This window comes from Crocuta crocuta, unplaced genomic scaffold (genome assembly GCF_008692635.1).
Source record: "Crocuta crocuta isolate KB4526 unplaced genomic scaffold, BGI_CrCroc_1.0 scaffold134, whole genome shotgun sequence".
Taxonomy (NCBI): domain Eukaryota; kingdom Metazoa; phylum Chordata; class Mammalia; order Carnivora; family Hyaenidae; genus Crocuta; species Crocuta crocuta.
Genome location: NW_027530183.1, coordinates 1725846 through 1744533, shown reverse-complemented (window position 1 = coordinate 1744533; position 18688 = coordinate 1725846). Strand labels below are relative to the sequence as shown.

At 39.5% G+C, this 18688-nt stretch overlaps 2 protein-coding genes across 2 annotated transcripts in view; one reads left to right on the top strand and one right to left on the bottom strand.

Annotated features, from left to right (window-relative positions):
* Positions 1-18688, top strand: part of HERC3 (HECT and RLD domain containing E3 ubiquitin protein ligase 3) — a 108352-nt gene that overhangs the window by 77916 nt on the left and 11748 nt on the right. The window contains exons 18-22 of the mRNA XM_077765116.1: positions 206-376; positions 2041-2184; positions 3835-4001; positions 6545-6611; positions 7105-7187. Coding sequence (XP_077621242.1) covers positions 206-376; positions 2041-2184; positions 3835-4001; positions 6545-6611; positions 7105-7187 — 632 coding nt within the window. The remainder of the gene's footprint in view (positions 1-205; positions 377-2040; positions 2185-3834; positions 4002-6544; positions 6612-7104; positions 7188-18688) is intronic.
* On the bottom strand, positions 14016-15927 carry NAP1L5 (nucleosome assembly protein 1 like 5). The gene has a single exon (XM_077765091.1). The coding sequence runs from the start codon at positions 15807-15809 to the stop codon at positions 15321-15323; it is 489 nt and encodes a 162-aa protein (XP_077621217.1). The 5' UTR covers positions 15810-15927; the 3' UTR covers positions 14016-15320.

Here is an 18688-nt window from a genome sequence, read left to right as displayed (position 1 = left end):
TTCAGCTGTTTCATTTAATTTCTTTTGGTTCAGATTAGAAAGATTTGTGTGTTTCGTAAATAAGAGTAACTTGGAAAATCAGAAAGAACAAACGGAGATGCAGTCAGCCTGCTCCCCACCACCCCAGGCCCAAAGGCACAGCAGGCTACAGTCCCCACTTACAGGGACACTCTGAGTAATTGTGTTCTTGGATGTGATGTTCCAGGTGGCAGTCAATGGAGCCAACCTCCAGAATGTCTTCATGCTTCTCACCTTGGAGCCTCTGCTGGCCAGAAGCCCCTTCCTGGTCCTTCATGTTCGCAGGAACAATCTTGTTGGAGATGCCCTAAGAGAGCTGAGCATTCATTCTGATATTGATTTGAAAAAGCCTCTCAAAGTGAGCCCTTCATTTTGTTCCTTTAAATGACTTCCATGGCTTTCCTTAAACAGTTGGTGATGAAATAACAGAGGTCTTACTATTAAAATTGTGGAGTATAGCCATTCATGTCTTTCATTCATTTTATAAGCATTTAATCACCTCCTTTTGTCAAATCAAACAGAATATCTCAACATAACATCAGATAAGGATGCCAGTGGATTACTTGAGGGATTATAGGGCTTTCTTTGTTCATTCTCTTCAGTGAACCTGCTTCGACTCTACCAGAAAGCAAGCAAACTAGCAAAACTAAAGCTTCCACTAGGTAAAACTGTCAAGTCAGCATCTAGGAAGCTTTGAATGTCAAAGATTGGAGAGAAGGAAGGAAAAAAGTAGAATAGAAAGGTAGTGAAATTTGGAAGCTGTTGCCCTGTCACAGTGAGCATTCTTAGTACTCTTAAATTATTGAATTACCGTTTTTTCTTTCCTCATAGACTATGCATATTTGTTACTACTTATTATATTCCCAGGGCTTAACAATGCTTGGTACATAGTAGGTGTTTGATTAGTATTTAATGAATTATTTGAAGTTGTTTTAAGTCATATATCTTTCCCTTCAGATGATTTCCAGGTCTCTTGCCATTCCTATTTCCAGTTTCCAAAAGGCAATAGGCAAGAAACTGATGGTCTTTATACTATTGTCACCCTTTCAGAACATAGCATGAGTAACATCAGTCTCTTCAGTCTGCCTGGGAGTTCTCCCTGAACTTCTGGGTTAGATTTTTGATATTGCAAAGAGAGGGGAGTCCCTTTGCCCCCTGTTTTCAATTAGTAATTCAGATGAGACTCTTGTTGCTTTGTAATACATCTGAGTTAAATCTGCTGGCATCCATACAATCAGGGTCCTAGTGTCTGTCACCACCTTTTCTTTTGTCCTGCTCTTGACAACTTGAACTCAGCCACAAGGATGCACTTTCTGAAATGCTATTTTTAGCTCTGTGTCTGAGCCCTTGCCTGTACAATGGAGATGATAATAGTAATCCCTACGCATTGGACTGTTCCAAGTATTAGGTTAATAGAGTTTAAGTGCTGGCATGTAACAAACTCTCAATGAATCTCATTTGTTGGTTTGCTGCAGTTGTTACTGTGATGATCATTGTGGGTCCAGGATGCCCCATATAGATCTGTTTATAGCCCCTCACAGAACCTAGGTCTGTGCTTCCTTAGAATGTACTCCTCCCTTCCATAAGCATCAGTTACTGCAAGAGCCCCACTGAGATTTTTTTCCAGAAAGTGTTCCTTTATCCAAATTAACCATTGCTTTTCTGTTTGTGCCAGACTATTTTCCTCTCAATATATTTGACTCCTAAAAATAAACTGTGTTCTCATTGATTATTTTATATTTGACTCACTGTTCCAAATAGATGTTAAACTTTCTATGGACATATGGTAAACTTCTGACTTCCTTTGTATCCCTTGGAGTACCTATGAAAAATTTTACATGTCTATAAGTACCTTGTTAATAATCAGCAGATGCACCTTGCAGTGTTCATTGTATCAGTGTATTGTCTATTATATATCCCTTCCTTTGTCCTGACTTTGGAAGGAGTTTGCTTTTAAAAAAAAAAAAAGATGAAACATCAAAGAGTTCCCTAAAGTATTAATTCTACTTTCATTATTTTAAGGTAATCTTTGATGGCGAAGAAGCAGTGGATGCTGGTGGTGTCACAAAGGAGTTCTTTCTTTTACTGTTAAAAGAACTTTTGAATCCTATCTATGGAATGTTTACCTATTATCAGGATTCAAATCTCTTGTGGTTTTCAGATACGGTAAGTTAGTGATATTGCAGTTACACAGATGGATTGAATTAAACTTTCTTTTTGTGGTCAGACCGATCCCCTGACATCTGACTTTGCCAACGGGAGCATAACAAAGATAATTTAAACAATCCAAATAACGTATCTAGTCTTCATGTTTCACTTGTTGCCAAGATCTCATGTTTTGTCACCCATCAGCCCCATTTCCCTTTCTAGTAGGTAAGATCCAGGTTTTGTTATTCTTTGGAGGATAAAAAGAACACAGTGTGATGAAGAAATGGGTTTTATGACATGCAGAAAGTGGTAGTCAAATATGTATTAGTTTAATAATAATGGTGGTGTTTATGTGTGTGAGTACTTCTGCAAATACATGCATACACTGTATTTTTGAAAATTCAGTAGGAGAGCTAAGCTTTAAATGGCATCCTTTTTTTTTTTTTTTTTTTTAATGTTTATTTAGTTTTGAGAGAGAGAGACAGAGCATGATCAGGGAAGGGACAGAGAGAGGGAGGGAGGGACAGAGAGAGGGAGGGAGGTACAGAATCCAAAGCAAACTCCAGGCTCTGAGCTGTCAGCACAGAGCCCAATGCAGGGCTCGAACCCAAGAACCACCGGATCATGACCAGAGCCGAAGTTGGACACTTAACCAATTGAACCACCCAGGCACCCCTTAATGACATCCATTTTTAACCAGACTATAATTTAGTTCTTTTTTTTTTTCTTTTTTTAAAATTTGTTTTGAGAGAGAGAGAAAGAACAGGTAGAGGGAAGGGCAAAGAGAGGGGGAGAGAGAGAGAATCCCAAATAGGTTCCATGCTGTCAGTGCAGAGCCTGATGTGGAACTCGAACCCACAAGCTGTGAGTTCATGACTTGAGTTCAAACCAAGAGTTGGATGCTAATTGACTGAGCCACCCAAGCGTCCCTAGTTCTTATTCCTATTGGAGTTTTCTCCTTAGATCTGCACTGTTATAAAAAGGTTGCTATTAACCACATGTGACTATTTAAATTTAAATTTTATTTAATTAAAGTTAAGTAATATTTAATGGGGCACCTGGGTGGCTTAGTTGGTTAAGTGTCTGACTTTGGTTCAGGTCATGATTTCACAGTCTGAGTTTGAGCCCCACGTTGGGCTCTGCACCGACAGCTTGGAGCCTAGAGCCTGCTTCAGATTCTCTGCCTCCCTTTCTCTCAGCCTCTCTCCTGGTTGTGCTCTGTATCTCTTTGTCTCTCTCTCTCTCTCTCTCTCAAAAATAAATAAACATTAAAAAAATGAAATAATATTTAAGATTTATTTCCAAAGTTGTGCTGGCCACATTTCAACGGCTCAGTAGGTGTAGCTAAGTGGCTTCCGTATGGGATAGCATGGAATAGAATGTTGCCATCATTGCACAAAGTCCTATCAGATAGCATCGCTCCAGAAGATTGTATGTTGTTGCCTGTGTTGCTAGATGGAGCTGTAAATGCTTGACTTTGTCTACATTGCATTTTTTGGCGGGATAATTGAACTTTTGTCAGGGTGTTTCCCTGCTTCAGAGGTAACTAAATATTAATGAGGTCTTTTATTCTTTTATACCAAAAATATTCTGAGGTAAATGGCAGAACATTTGGAGGGCTGCAAGCACTGCCTTTCTTTTTAACACGTTTGTATGTGTCCTGAAAAGTGTTTTGTAGAGCACAACTGGTTTCACTTGATTGGCATAACCTGTGGACTGGCTATCTACAACTCCACGGTGGTGGATCTCCACTTCCCCTTGGCTCTCTACAAGAAGTTACTGAATGTAAAGCCTGGCTTGGAAGACCTAAAGGAGCTGTCACCCACCGAAGGAAGGTACAGAACTAAAAGATTGGTGTGGGGAATTGCTCTGGTTGCCTGTGGCACAATGATGAAAGACTGAAAATACCCCATGGACAAGTTCGAGCTTATCAAGACATAGGGCTAGACTCTGAAGATGCAGATGCACTGCTCTTGGCTTGCAGCATTGCTAGTGGCACCCCAAGAAAAGAGGGGAAAAAAAGAAAAGGGAGGTCATAGTTTCCCAGAGTACCAAATAATTTCAACCTTCCTTATCCTGAACAAAAAATAGAGACTTGGAGACTTGTCATGGTCCAGAAATACAGAGGGAGAAAGTATTGAAAAGGGAGCATTAAAAAAATTTTTAATTGAGATACGATTTGAATACCATACAGTCCACCTATTTAAGGTATACAGTTCAGTGACTTGCAGTGTATTCAGAGTTGTATAGCTGTCACCACAATTCTAGAATATTTTCATTACCTTAAAGAGAAATGTGCTCCTCAGTTGTCATCCCTAGTCACCTCATCTCCAAGCCCTAGACAACAACTAATCTAACTTTCTATCTGTGTAGACTTGCCTGTTCTGAATATTTCCTATAAGTGGAATCATACAATATATGGTCCTTTGTGTCTGGTTTCTTTTAAACACAGCATGTTTTCAAGGTTCATCTGTGTTCTAACATGTTCTACTATTTAATTTCTTTTTTGTTTCCAAGTAATATTCCATTGCATGGAGATATATCACATTTTGTTTATCCATTCATTAGTTGATAGTTGATGGAAATTTGTGTTGTTTCCACTTTTCAGCTGTCATGGCTGATGCTACTGTGGACAGTCTTGTACAAGTTTTTGTGTTGATTGAAGTTTTCAATTCTCCTGGGAATGAATTGCTGGGGCCATATGGAAGCTCTGTGTTTAGTCTTTTGAGGAATTGCCAGACTGTTTTCCAATGTAGAGGAGCCATATTTCTATATATACATTTAATGTTTATTTATTTTTGAGAGAGGGACAGAGCATGAGCAGGGCAGGGGCAGAAAAAGAGGGAGACACAGAATCTGAAGCAGGCTCCAGGTTCTGAGCTGTCAGCATAGAGCCCGATGTGGGGCTTGAAGTCATAGACTGCGAGATCATGACTTGAGCTGAAGTTGGACTCTTAACCATCTGAGCCACCCAGGCACCCCTTGGAAGCCATATTTTCATGTTGTTCTCTTTCTGGCTCTTAAAACCTCTTTTATTCTGAGTGTTTCTGCCTTGAGTTTAGGTAGCATAAGATCAAATCTATTTTTAAAAACCCCATATCTTTAGTTTTCTGTAAACAGTATAATTCTTTTGGCTTCAGTAGGAAGGAACATCCCTTTTTTAAAGAAAGAGTACCGGTTTTAAGATGGAGATAGAGGAAGGGTCATTTCTAAGGTACTCTGGAAATGAGATGGCCATACCACCTGTGTTGGATGCTAATACTAAGAAACCATAAATTATGGGAGGGATGGGGGCACAGAGAGAAGAAGAGAAAAATTTAGAAGGAATTTTAAAAAATAGTAGAGGTGACCTGTCAGGGTTAATTTTGGGGTAACTGAAGGAAAAGGCTAGAGAATGGTAGAAATGTGTGCTATTTACTTTGCCAGCCTGGCTAAGAAGGATAAATTTCAAGTAATGATTTTGGGTGGTTAACCAGTAGTGGATTTAAACTCACTACTAGGAATTTGCTTCCTGTGCCACTCTTGATGAAATTGTCAGACTTGGAGCTCACTAAAGGAGAAAATGTGAACGAGGTCTGGTTACAAGACTGTACTCTCTTGAAAGCTAGGATATGAACATTATTGGCATACACATATTCTTGTTTAGGAGTACATGTTTGTGTCCTCTTTTTTTTTTTTTTATTTTTATTTATTTCTAGGAGAGAAAGAGACAGCGTGAGCAGGGGAGGGTCAGAGAGAGAGGGAGACACAGACTCCGAAACAGGCTCCAGACTCTGAGCTGGCAGTCAGCACAGAGCCCGACACGGGGCTCGAACCGACGAACCGTGAGATCATGACCTAAGCGAAAGTCGGATGCTTAACCGACTAAGCCACCCAGGCGCCCCCATGTTTGTGTCCTTTAGTATGATAGAGACTAGAGTGTCTTTACCATACAGAGCCCCTTGCATTAACAAGTAAGCCATTACGATTCCTACATAGGTGAGGTGGCCTTTTTATGATGGAAGGATTATTCTAATTCATGTGGATGAGATGTTCTATAGGGCCACTGCAGTATCATGTTCTCATATATCAACTTCCAAGCAATATCAGGGTTAAATGAACACAAGTATCTAAACCCATCAGAGTTTCTTCACAAATCCAGTAAGATTTGTCAGTGGGAAAAGAGAACAATGAATGTCTTACAGGTCTATTGCCATATGTTTTTTTTTTTTTTTTTTCAGGTATAAGTAACACAGTTTTCTGTCAGTCTGGATTTAAGTTTGTCCTAGAATCTTCTTTTAGTTTTTCCTTGCAAACATTCTGGATATATGACGGAGGTAGAAACACTGTTGCAGTACCTAACTTGCCTCTCTCCCTTTCTCCGTTATTCTATGATTAGGAGTCTTCAAGAACTTTTAGATTACCCTGGGGAAGATATTGAGGAGACTTTCTGCCTCAATTTCACGGTAAGGATTTCCACAGTTTACTTTGGATTGTGGCATTCTCTTTCATTGTGCTCACAAGTCATAATTAACATTTAGTTTTTTTCCAAATCAAAGAATAAATTCAGGGTCTTTCTGAACAAATTTTATTTTAGTTATAGTATCTTGAGTGTTAAAGGAGTTAAGTAGGTACGTTGAATAAATGAGTGAACGATTCATCTGTGTACTTAAAATTACCAAAGCATCAGTCCTCTTTACTCTTCATACATAGATTTCTAGAATCGATACTGTTTTCTCCTTGTTTGCGTTTATTGGCAGCTTCATGTCTTAAAACACAGGGTATCTTTTAAGGTATCAATGTTTTCTGAATCAGTTTCTTTCTCTGTTCTCAAGAATTTTTTGTGTAATAAGTAGTGATTAAGCTACCTTTGTTCCTAAAGCTTCTCTCAGTCATTGGATGCTGAAAGATAAGGGTGAACAGAATTGAAACATCTCCTTTTTTCCTCCTTAATTATAGATTTGTCGAGAAAGCTATGGAGTGATTGAACAAAAGAAGCTGATACCTGGGGGAGACAAAGTGACTGTGCGCAAGGAAAACAGGTTAGTCTTGACCTTTGACCATTGCAGCTGTTGCTACTTTATTTCTCTGCACTTTTAGTTTTAAGACCAAGGTTGAAGTTAATTCTTAATCCCTTCTGCAGAGGAAGCAAAGGTGACAGAGCAAGAATTTGCAGATCGTAATGAATTTTTAATATTAGAGGAAGCACCAGACCTAGATTCAGAAGATAACTGTTGTAGATCTAAAAAAACAGACAGACCTCTTCTTGCGTCCTTTCACATTTTTAAAGACAGCTAGAAGACTGTGTGGTCTCATGTAACATTTAGTAACCTTCTCTGTCATGTCAGCCTTCCAGACTAGGAAGCCTCACCTTTGGGGAAAGTTAGTACCCAGCAATAATAGTTTCAGATGATGAAATTACTTTGACTCCAGGAACCTAATATAGAGGCTAGTCTCATGTCAAGTAGGGGTTTCAACCAAAACTCAAAAAGAATCTCTNGCTCAGAGCCTGGAGCCTGCTTTGGATTCTGTGTCTTCTTCTCTCTCTGCCCCTCCCCTGCTCGCTCTTGCGTGCGCACGCTCTCTCTCTTGCTTGCTCTCTCTCTCCCCATCAAAAATAAACATTTAAAAAAATTAAAAAAAAAAAAAAAACAGGCATATAGGGGCACCTGGGTGGCTCAGTTGGTTAGGTCCGACTCTTGATTTCAGCTCAGGTCATGATCTCACAGTTCTTGAGTTCGAGCCCTGCATCAGGCTTTGTGCTGATAGTAAAGAGCCTGCTTGGAATTCTGTCTCTCTCTCTGCCTCTCCCCTGCTCACTCTCCTTCTCTCTCTCTCTCAAAAATAAATAAACTTTTAAAAAACAGGCTTATATATTCCATATAATCTGATAATGTTTTTAGAATTGAGAAATTTATGGCAGATCGCAGAGTGGAGTTTTTGCCCCAGGAGATTTCTCTTTTAGTTCTGATGATTGTTTTATAACTTACATATGTATGTATCTGCCTTTAGTTTTACAGAGGATGTCTGAGCTTTTATATCAGGTTTCAGACAAGATAATGTGTGCATCATTTTTTAGAAACTATCAACGGGCTAGGCAAGAGGTCCCAGGATAGAACATTCAGAATGTCCTTATGCTATGATGAGTCGTCATAAAGCTCTGTGTGTTTGATACACCGGGTTGGGCAGTGGTCTAGTGCAGGCATAGGTGATTTGTGATGTAGTCTGCAGTCGAGGCAGTTGTTGGGACTTACAGCTCTTTCATCTCTTTATGAAAGTATTTCTCTTAAAGTACTTTCTGTCTCTGATTTTTTTCTCTCTTTCTGGGTCTGAGTTTTCCTCTCTTTGTGTCTCTGCTACTCTCTCTGTCACTCACTCTCTGTCCTTATTCAGTAGACATCTCTTTGAATCAACAATTGGATTGAATAGTTGAGAGACAAATTGTGCAGGAATACTGAAATATAACAGTTTGTTTAGGGCGTAAGCTGTTCTCACCATATGTAACCATATTTCAGAAGTGAAATAAAAAGTCTTACTTGGGTGGTTGAATCTGAAGGAGTTCAGAGAAATCAACTTGGATAGATGCCGCTGTGCACCCAGGAGGACAGATATGGCATAGAGCTAGGTTAGGAAGCCTCCTAAGATTGAATAACAGATAGAGGCAGAGACCACAGTAAAAAGTGAAAGGTGCTCCATAAAGTGATAGCTGAATCTTCGTTGTTACTTCAGGGAGGGAACAGTGAGTGGGTGGAGTGTGAGGGGCATTGCTGGGGGACTTCATTTGGAGGACTCACTCAAGCTTAGCCTTGGGGGTTAGATTGTAGAAGTCTTTGGAAGTTAGAGAGGTTTAGACTTCATTCAGCATGTAGTAAGAGACCACTGTTGGTTTGTGAGCAAAGGAGTTGTGATAGAAATAGGTTTCTGGTACACTTTCTTTTTTCTCCTTCTGCTTTTCCTTCTCCACTGTTTATATCTGATGCTGACACACAAACACTCACGGACAATGCTTAAGCTCAAGAGTGGTGCTTAGAGTCAATGTGGAAGAGTGTACTTTTGTTCACAAGGCACGTGGGTTCCTTTCCTCTTACTTTGTAGTTGTTCTCCTCTAATTGACTTCAGAACTGCTTCTATAACACATTTCAAGGATGTTCTGATGACACACAGTTTCCTTAAAAGAACGATAATACAGAAGTTTAAGAGAGTAAAAAGAAGGAAACCCACATCATATTTTACTTGTATTATGAAACTCCATTATTCTAATACCATGACATTATAAAAAGTAGCTTCAAAAGTGTTCAAGTCTTTGTACAGTGAAGAGTGCCATGGTTTTAAATATTGCCAGGCTGAGGTTGGTGGATTCCTGCTTTAATTGCCAGTATATCCTGTTTGAGTTGAAAGTGTGTGACAGCTTCTGTCTTTAGTGAAGTTTAGGTTTTGGCTTTTCTGGGTCACTAGCACTCATTGAGCACACAGTGAACTCATCCATGCTGTTTTAGGCACTGTTGTACATGGCTTTGTACTTGTGACAGGAGGCAGACCTTGTTTCTGTCACACAGTTACCTACTGGAGAGGCTTCTGAGAACTTAGTGTGATTGTTGCCACATTGCTTAGTACCACTCTCATGGTTAGGGACAACTAGAAAGACGTGAGTGAATTTCTGTTTTTTTATTTTATGCTGTGAAAGCAGAAATCTTATCAGTAAAGCATTTTGAGATCCTGATAAGAAATGTTGTGTATAACTGTGCAAGGTTAATTATTGCAGCTGTTTTTCCTCTTGTCTATTATGTGTCATAAGCTCATCAAGGGGGCTCGGGGTCCTTTTTGGTTATTTCTTAGATGGGTCTAAGAACAGTAGTTGAAAGAACTATTTAAATCCTGCTGGATTTTAACTTGGGCAGCTGAGTACACAGATACTGCTGGCATTGAAACTTTTTTGTTAACAGTTGGGTATTTGCTGTCACTGCTGCCCTGGAGGAAAATGCCAGAAAGGTACCAATTCTTTATCCATAATTTATTGTATTCTATTTGGTCTTAAAATTGCATTCTATCCTTGGACAAGAGCTTCAGACAGGCAAATGAGTTTTAAACATCCAAGTAAAGCAACATCTGTGGGTGATTGCTGGTGGCTACATCATAGCCAAATCTTGCCACAGCTGGTAATCACATCTGCATAATGACCACTCATCGTTAAGTATTCTTCATACACTGTAATATGGTGTTATTACCATTAATGAAAAATCCATGTATCATTCTACATTCCTCCAAATTGACTTCAATTTAATGTAGTCAAATGCAGTTGATGTTTTCCCCCCATTTCTGTCATATTGAAAAACGGAGAGGGAGAGTAGTAAAAACACCATACAGTGAGGCATGCCAGGGTTAAAGTGAGTGCTCCAAAGAGCACCCTGATTCCATAGAGAGAACCCGAGAATAAAACTCATACATGACAAACACTTCTAGCTTAACATCTACTGAAGTTAGGACTGCTGAAAGACTTGAGTTGATCTCTTGAGATAGTCTCTAAGAGGTTGTAATCTTTAAGATCTACCTTGTAGTTGCATTGGGCTGTTACAGGAATAGCAGATAATTAAAGTGCCAGTAACATTTCTTAAGTGCTTACATTTGTCAAGCACTATACTTAAGCACTTCACATGTAATCCTCCCCACTTTACAGATGCAGAAACTGACGCACAGAGAGGCACAAGTTACTTGTTCAAGGTTACACAGCTAGAAATCTAGGATTCAAAGCTAAAGGCAGGATTCAAAGCCAGGCATTTTGAGTGAGAGCCTGTGCTCCATAAATGTTAGCACATTGCCCCATAGAGGCCAAGACCAGAACTTGAGTGTCCGCCCACCACCCCTTCCCCAACCCAGTATGAAAAATGAATTAGAAGAGTTTGATGTTTTCCTTTCAGGCACACTATGCAGTTAAAAAAAAAAAACAAAGTTGGCATAGTTAAAAATATACTATATATGTGTAAAATTATATGTCTGAATTTTTAAAATTAGCTTGAGACAATGCTTCTGTTTACCATGTAATTACAAAGCCCTCATGGGTACCTTTAATAATGACTACACAGTCTAACCTTGTGAATGTGTGTGTTCTGTTCTCTCACTTTGGGGTATTGGGCTTCTGTGTTCTTTTTTCGCTCTCCTCCTCCTTCATTTTTAATAAGACTTCTAAGCGTCTTTTGTGTATAAAGCTTTGTTTGCCTTTAAAATTGCTTTTTAATGGATAAGATCCCAAGGATGAAATTGAATTAGTGTATATCATTTTGAATCAGTTGATAAATGTTTTTGCTAAATTGATTTTGCTAATGAATTATATACAACTTCACATTATCATCAGTGTATGAGAGTGCTCATTTTACCGAATCTTTATAAACACTAAGTATTCTCTTTTAAAAAAAGTAATAAATTCTCTTGCATTTGTAAAATTTTGCATTTCTTCCACACATAGGCTACTTTACATATTCTGCAGAGCTTTGATGTATTTTACTGTGAATTAGAAGCGGACAATATTGTGAATGTACTAAATGCCACTGAATTGTTAATTTTAATGGTTAATTTTATGTGACTTTCTCCTCAATAAAAAATGTTTGTGTACATGTTGTGTGCACGTGCAAATGTGTCTCTGTGTCTGCCTTGAGCATTAACTCTCAGGCAGGGAGAACTGCTGTGTCATGCTTGGGATGCGACACTTTTCTGCGTAATGCTCTGAGAGATTGAATTGAATGTGTAATGCATGTCGCTTTTCTTTCTGCCAGTCATTTTGTGCATTACTGACAAATTTGGCCATATAATGGATTACAAATGGTTTCTGAGTGATAATGTTTGACCCATCTTGAAGGCAGAGTATCCTGCTAGATGTTAACATCCAAGTTTTATGGCTGCCTGAGAAACTATCAAATAAGCAGTGCAGGAAACAGAGGGTAAAGCTCAACCCAGTTAGGACACGGTGGAAATTGACAGTATGAAAGGCATCGTAAACATCCCTGTATCCTGGGAAAGTGGCCAGCAGTGGTGTGACTGGTAGCTAGAAAACCCTACAGCTAAAATCTTGTTAAGTGGAAGAAAGACTGCTGGCCGGAGCACTCGGCGGGGAATGCGTGTGTACCAGACCTCGCTGGAGTCCTGGTCAGCCTAGTGCTGCCCTCTCAGGATGTGTCTTTCTGCCCCAAACAGGGTTGCAGTATTTCCTCTTTTTAAAGTAGTCTGCTGATAGCCTTTATGTATTTCTGTATTGAGACTAAATGATTTTCATATGATTTGTAGGGACTCTATCACATTAAGACTCTTAAACCCTTTGCCATCCATATTTATTGTAAATTGTATTCCCGGCTGTTTGCTTTTGAAAATGTGGAGTGTGCTTGTGTTTAAATCTTTACAATATATTAATTTGTGTGTTGTCATGTCTGTTCTTTTTTTGGTCTTATATTACCAATCTCAGCCTTCCCTTGTCCAGTAATTGATAAATACATAATGTATTTTCTTCACTTAAAAAAATTTCACCTGTAATCTAAGGTGAAAGCTTCCATATTGCTGGTTTCCTTAGCTATTCATACAGGTCAATATTAGGTTAATTATATTAAATTCCAGATTCAGTTTGGGTTTTGAATGTGATAAATTAAGAGTTAATTTATCACTTTTGTGATATTCGATTTTACCATCCAAAGACCTTTACATTTCTTTCTGAATTTCTTTTTCCTTTTCACATAGGCAATACATATTTTTATTAGAGGTTTTTATAAATATTTTGATGTCTTCTTTCTATTCTGAAAGAGTCTTTCCGTTTATTACTGATCATTATTAGTACCTAGAAATAGTTAATGGCTTTTGTATATTCATCTGGCAGCTGGTCAATTCCTCAAACATATTCAATATTAATAATTATCAGTTGATTCTCTTGGGTTTTCTATATATAATTACATGCTTGCAAAAAAAATTTTCCCCAATAATTACACTCATTTGTTTCTTTCATTTTTTCTTTTACCATATGGACCTAAAAAAAACTAGTCTCGTATTCCTAGAGAGAAGAAATAAATATTGAATTTTATTAGGGTTTTTTTTTTTTTTTTGCTTCTATTAAGATAATCATTTTCTTCTTATGTAATACGTTATTTTGATTTTTCTCCTTTGGTTGGCCTGGCCCTAAGGATGATCAGTACTACATTAAGGTTTATTTAACTCTATTATTGCCATTAGCAGCAGGTCAGAGCTGCCTTCCAGTCCTTAAAATAAAGCAGTCTAATTTCACTTTTGCATAATTTTAACCCTTAAGAGAAATGGAAGAAAATGCTTCTCAGTTTTTTATTTTGGGTGAAGGGGTTTAATTTTAAATTATTTTTACTTCATTCAGAGTACCCAAATGTAAAGTTGGAGTAGACTTTTTTGTATATTTATAATATCACATTAAAAGTCTTTTATCTCTTCTGAGAGGAATTCAAAACTTGATTTTATATTGAGAAAACCAAAACGATACAGTTTATTGAATTTCCTGTTTCTGAATTAAAGGCCACATTCTTCCCTGATGAATCATAAACTTAAGAATAGAATGATGTTTATTTTCTCCCCTTTTGTACCTGAGGAGGGAAGGAGGACGGAATTTCCAATCAGTGTCTTTATCTTTCATGTAATAATAAAACAATAATAAAATAATAGCTCAAATTTCTTGAGCACTGAGTATGTGTCACACACTAGCCTACACTTTGTGCATTAACTGACTTGTTCTTCATAATTGTGAGGAAGGGACTGTTACTATCCCCTTTTAAAGAAGGAGAAACTGAACACAGACCAGTTGAATTGCCTGAGGTTCATTGCTTATAAAAGGCAGAACTGGGATTTGATTCCAGGCAGAGTATTCTGAGTCCTTTTGTTTTTTGAAAATACTGTTTTATTAACACTACAGTGGTAAACAACTTTATGCTTGTTTCTTCATAGATCACGGAGTCACACAAATTCAAAACCCACAAAGAAGCTGAGAGTCTTTACATTAAATGTGTCCTTCCTAAAAATCCTTAACTGTGTGTCAGTCTATCCTCAATCAGTAAAATTTGATTATGCACCATTTTTTATTTAATATGTCACATTTACATAGCAAAATAATGAAGGCACAGCTAATACAAGCAAACTTAAACCCTTTTACTTCTGAGCTGGGGGTGGGGACACACACTTGGATTGGTTCTTCAAGTATATTTTTTCCAAACATTAGCTTCATTGAAGAGTTCTGGTAATTTTCACAGCTACATTCTAAAAGCTACATGACAAAAAAGACTTCACAAGGATCAAACTACGTAACACTGAATACACATGCTTTACAGAATTGGCTACATTCTACATCTTTTCAAGTAAATTAATATTTCTAGAATGCTAGGTAAAAGGATTTAATACTTAAACATTGTGGGGTTTGGTTTTTTTTTTTACACTTTTGTAAATAGACACTACGAAGAAAACACATAAACAGGAGACTGTAAATAACAAACACATGTTGACAATATTATACAGGTTATACACCCTCCTTCTCAGAACCATGTTACTTCTCTAAATTCAAATATTCAGAACATTCTTTAGAATCTGAAGTGGCAGTTTTCTATCTCATGTCATGATCTCCATCACAGGCATCCTCCATTCGTCACTCTTCTCTCAAGTGTAAAGCTGATGTCTGGGTTACAAAAGCAAAGTCTTAAGATGAGAGTCTTCTTGCGTTCTGCTTTTCCTGCACTGGAAAATGTCCAGACTAAAGAAACTGAAGAGTTAGGCATTGAGAACATGTTCAGTCTTGGGCTGGGTGTTCCGTGTGTAGTGTGATGGCTGTGGGATGAATAGGTTTCAAAGTGACATTCTTTACTTCACATCTACTTGACACCCTTACTAAGCCTCAGTTGCAGTCCTCACAGAAGAGATCATGAAAAAATCATCTTAAATTTAACTCATTTTCCTCAACACCTTTTGATATATTTATTGTTTCAAAATGAAAATCAAATTTGAAACGGGCTGGCCAGGATCTGATTGCTTCAATTGAATATAATTTTAGGAATGTCAGTATTGATTCATTGTATTTTGGTCCCAAACCTGCGCCTTATTTTTAAGTCCACCAATATTAAAAAAAAAAAGAAAGAAAGAAATAGGGTTTTTGTTTCCGGCGTCATTCTCCTCTTCAGAATCTCTGCCCCCGCTTATTTCTTGGCGTCATCAGACACCGCAGAATGGGGACCCTCATCTTTGGCAGCAGCCGCCTCCGCAGCAGCCTCTGCCACAGCTTCCTCCTCCTCCTCCTCCTCTTCTTCCCCCTCCTCCTCATCCTCGTACTCTTCCTCGTCGTCCTCCTCCTCCTCCCCTTCTAAGGTCCATGCACACCCCTCCATCTCACCGGTTAGCTCTTGGATCTTGGCAAGTAGGGGCTTATAGATGTCGTTATACTTTTTTTCAAGAGCCTGAAATTCCTTATCAAATTTGGCTTCTATCTTATCGCATCGTTTCTGCAGCTTTTTGAGGGCCAGGACTCGGCATTTCACCGAATTAGGCAGGCTCTCGATAAAGTCATTTTTNTGCTCACCTCCTTCCTCCATTACCTCCTCTGCCGCGGCCGCCTCCGCTGCCGCCGCCGCCGCTGCCGCTGCCGCCTGGCTTGCCTCCGCGGGCCCCTGGTTTTCCGAGTCGGCCATGTTAACAGGAGAAGCTGCAAAGGTCTAGGGAGGCTCCCGCAGAGACCTGCACCCGAGCTGCACCACAGAGATCTTGCGGATGCGGCAAGTGGCGGTGACGTCGGCCGCGGCAGTGACGTCGGCCGCGGCCCCGCCCTTTCATCGCCAGCCCTTGACTGGCTCTCTACAATCAGCTGATGGTCTTGCCCCCCATACTGCGCCAGCTTCCCCCTGTTGCTACCCTGCCATCTCCTAGGCACTGCAGCTGACGTCAGAACCTGTTTCTTGGATACCTTGCCCCCATACCCCTGCCCACGTACCTTCCTGCGTGTTAAGCTGGGCTGGGAATGACAGCAGGTGCCCAAGGCCCCCTCTTCAGCAGTTGCTTGAATGGCCTCAGCCTTTTTCAGTTTGCTCCTCTATCCCACTCAGATCCTTATGTACAACTGTCAGTATATCTGCCTTGGCCTTTGTCTGCGTGACCCCACAGCTGACGTTGGTTGGGTGTCTCTGGCTTACTCTTGTGGAGTTGGCTTTAGTCACCTCTCAGATTTCTATGAAGTTCATTACAGAAGGTGAAGGCACGAGAGAACTAACTTTGTACCCCTTTAGGGACCTGGGTGCATGTGTGCAGAGAGGGCAGCTTGCATGCCCATTTGCCCATTAACAGCCCCTCTTGGTCATTCCTCTGTTTAGCGGCCTATGTATTGGTGGCAAAGTCTTCTCGTAGCTAGATGGACCTTGGAAGCAGTTTTGGAGCCATGGATAGGGAATCTCAGGACCGTTGGTATTCTGGAATGTGTTCCAGAAGTTACCTCAGAATCTTTGGCCTGTGGCCAGGAAGAAAGCTGGAGAAGGACCAAAGAAAAGCAAGGCTTTCTAACACCTTAAGCCCAGGGTAAGGGCAGCATCTTATCCATGTGAATGCATGTATTAAGTACTGTAGTTTATTGGGGATGCACAGACACACATGTGTCACACAGACATTGTCCCCAAGGCACTCCACAGTTCAGCATCTGTTTTGTGGTTTTGCTGGTGATTTGTATCAGAACATTTTTAAAAAGGTTTTAAGAAGGGAACTCTCCTTCTTTAAGACCAAGTTGAGTAGTCATTTTATTTTACTTCCTTATGTTGTTTACTAGACCAAAGTGATAGCTTCTTGAGTAAGGGTGAGGGCACATATTTTAGGTATGGAAGAAGACAAATGATCCTTCTAGGGATTCCTTAGGAAGGAATATTTTCAAATTCAGCATTATTGATTTAAATGCTTCTCTTTCACTGTATTGGAATTTGCTGAATCTCTTCCATCCAAGCATATGGATATTAGGGAATTACTTCCTGAAGTACATTTGGTGCTATCTTGTGGTTTTTATGAATATTAAATTAGATAATAATATGCAAAGCATTTAGTGTTGACACATAGCAAGCACTTGATATATTTTAATGTTTTCTAAACCAATTAATTACATTCATTAATATGCAGAGATAACCTGCAATAATATTCTATTTTAGAAAAGGACATTTTTGGGGTGCCTGGGTGGATACGTTTGGCTCAGGTCAAGATCTTGCAGTTTGTGGGTTTGAGCCCTGTGTCAGGCTCTCTGCTGTCAGCACGGAGCCTGCTTTGGATCCTCTGTCTCCCTCTCTCTCTCTGCCCCTCCCCTGCTCACATTCTTTCAAAAAGAAAAAATAAACATTTGAAAAAAGGATATTTTTGTGCCCTTCTTCAAAGAAAAGAACCTTTTACAAAAAGCCCAATATATTACCATTAGCAAACATCCTACTCTTTAAAATGTATTTGTGATTCTTACTGTCTATTTTATTTTTTTCTGCTCCAGATAATTTACTTTTTCTTTTTCTTTTTCTTTTTAAAAAATTTTTGTTAATTTTTTTTTTTTTTTTTTTTTTGAGAGAGAGAGAAAGAGAAAGTGCGAGAGAGCAAGCACGGGCAGGGGAGGGGCACAGAGAGAGGGAGACACAGAATCCGAAGTAGGTTCCAGGCTCAGAGCTGTCAGCACAAAGCCCAGTGCAGGGCTTGAACTCACAGATCCTGAGATCATGACCTCAGCCAAAGTTGGACACTTAACCAACTGAGCCACCTAGGTGTCCCTACTTTTTCCTTTTCTGTTACCATTTGTAGTGACTGGGTTTTATTGTTAAGGCTGAAATTTCAGTTTATCTGAGTTTAATGTGATAATACATCTGTATTTGGTTGGCTGACACTATACGTATTCCACATATCATCCATTGTTAGTGGAGGAAGGACAGTAAAGTATTCCCCAAACTGAGAAGACACTCAGACACCAGAAAACGAAGGAGGCGACTCCACGCAGTTTACACAGTGTTATTCAGGGTAACTTATGAGGGATTGGGCAGAGGGTGATCCATGGCAGCTGCAGAGTTAATTTCCGCAAAATTCAGATGTTAGTCCCCAGACTTTGTAGGGTGAGGAGACAGGTACATGGGCATTAGAGCGAGAGTGAGAACAAAGGGTTCGCATATTACCTCAAAGGGCTTGCGTGCACCTGACAGCTACCTTTAACTTGTGAAACCACCTGTGCATCAGGAAGGGGAAAGACCATGTTATCTTTAACAGATTCATGAGAGACCAAAAAAAAGCCCCTCCCCCCCATAATTTTAAGGTCTGTATATTAATCTCCAAGGGGCCTGGAACATGTAGCCCCAAGAGTAGTGACTGAACAAACATGAACAAGGTGGAAGGCCAAAGATGGAGTCAGTATTGTCAGCAGTCCTACCCCCATATATTTCATTTATCATCTCTCTTTTTTTTAAATGTTTTATTTATTTCTAGGAGAGAGAGAGAGAGAGCGTGAGCAGGGGAGGGTCAGAGAGAGAGGGAATCACAGACTCCGAAATAGGCTCCAGGCTCTGAGCTGGCA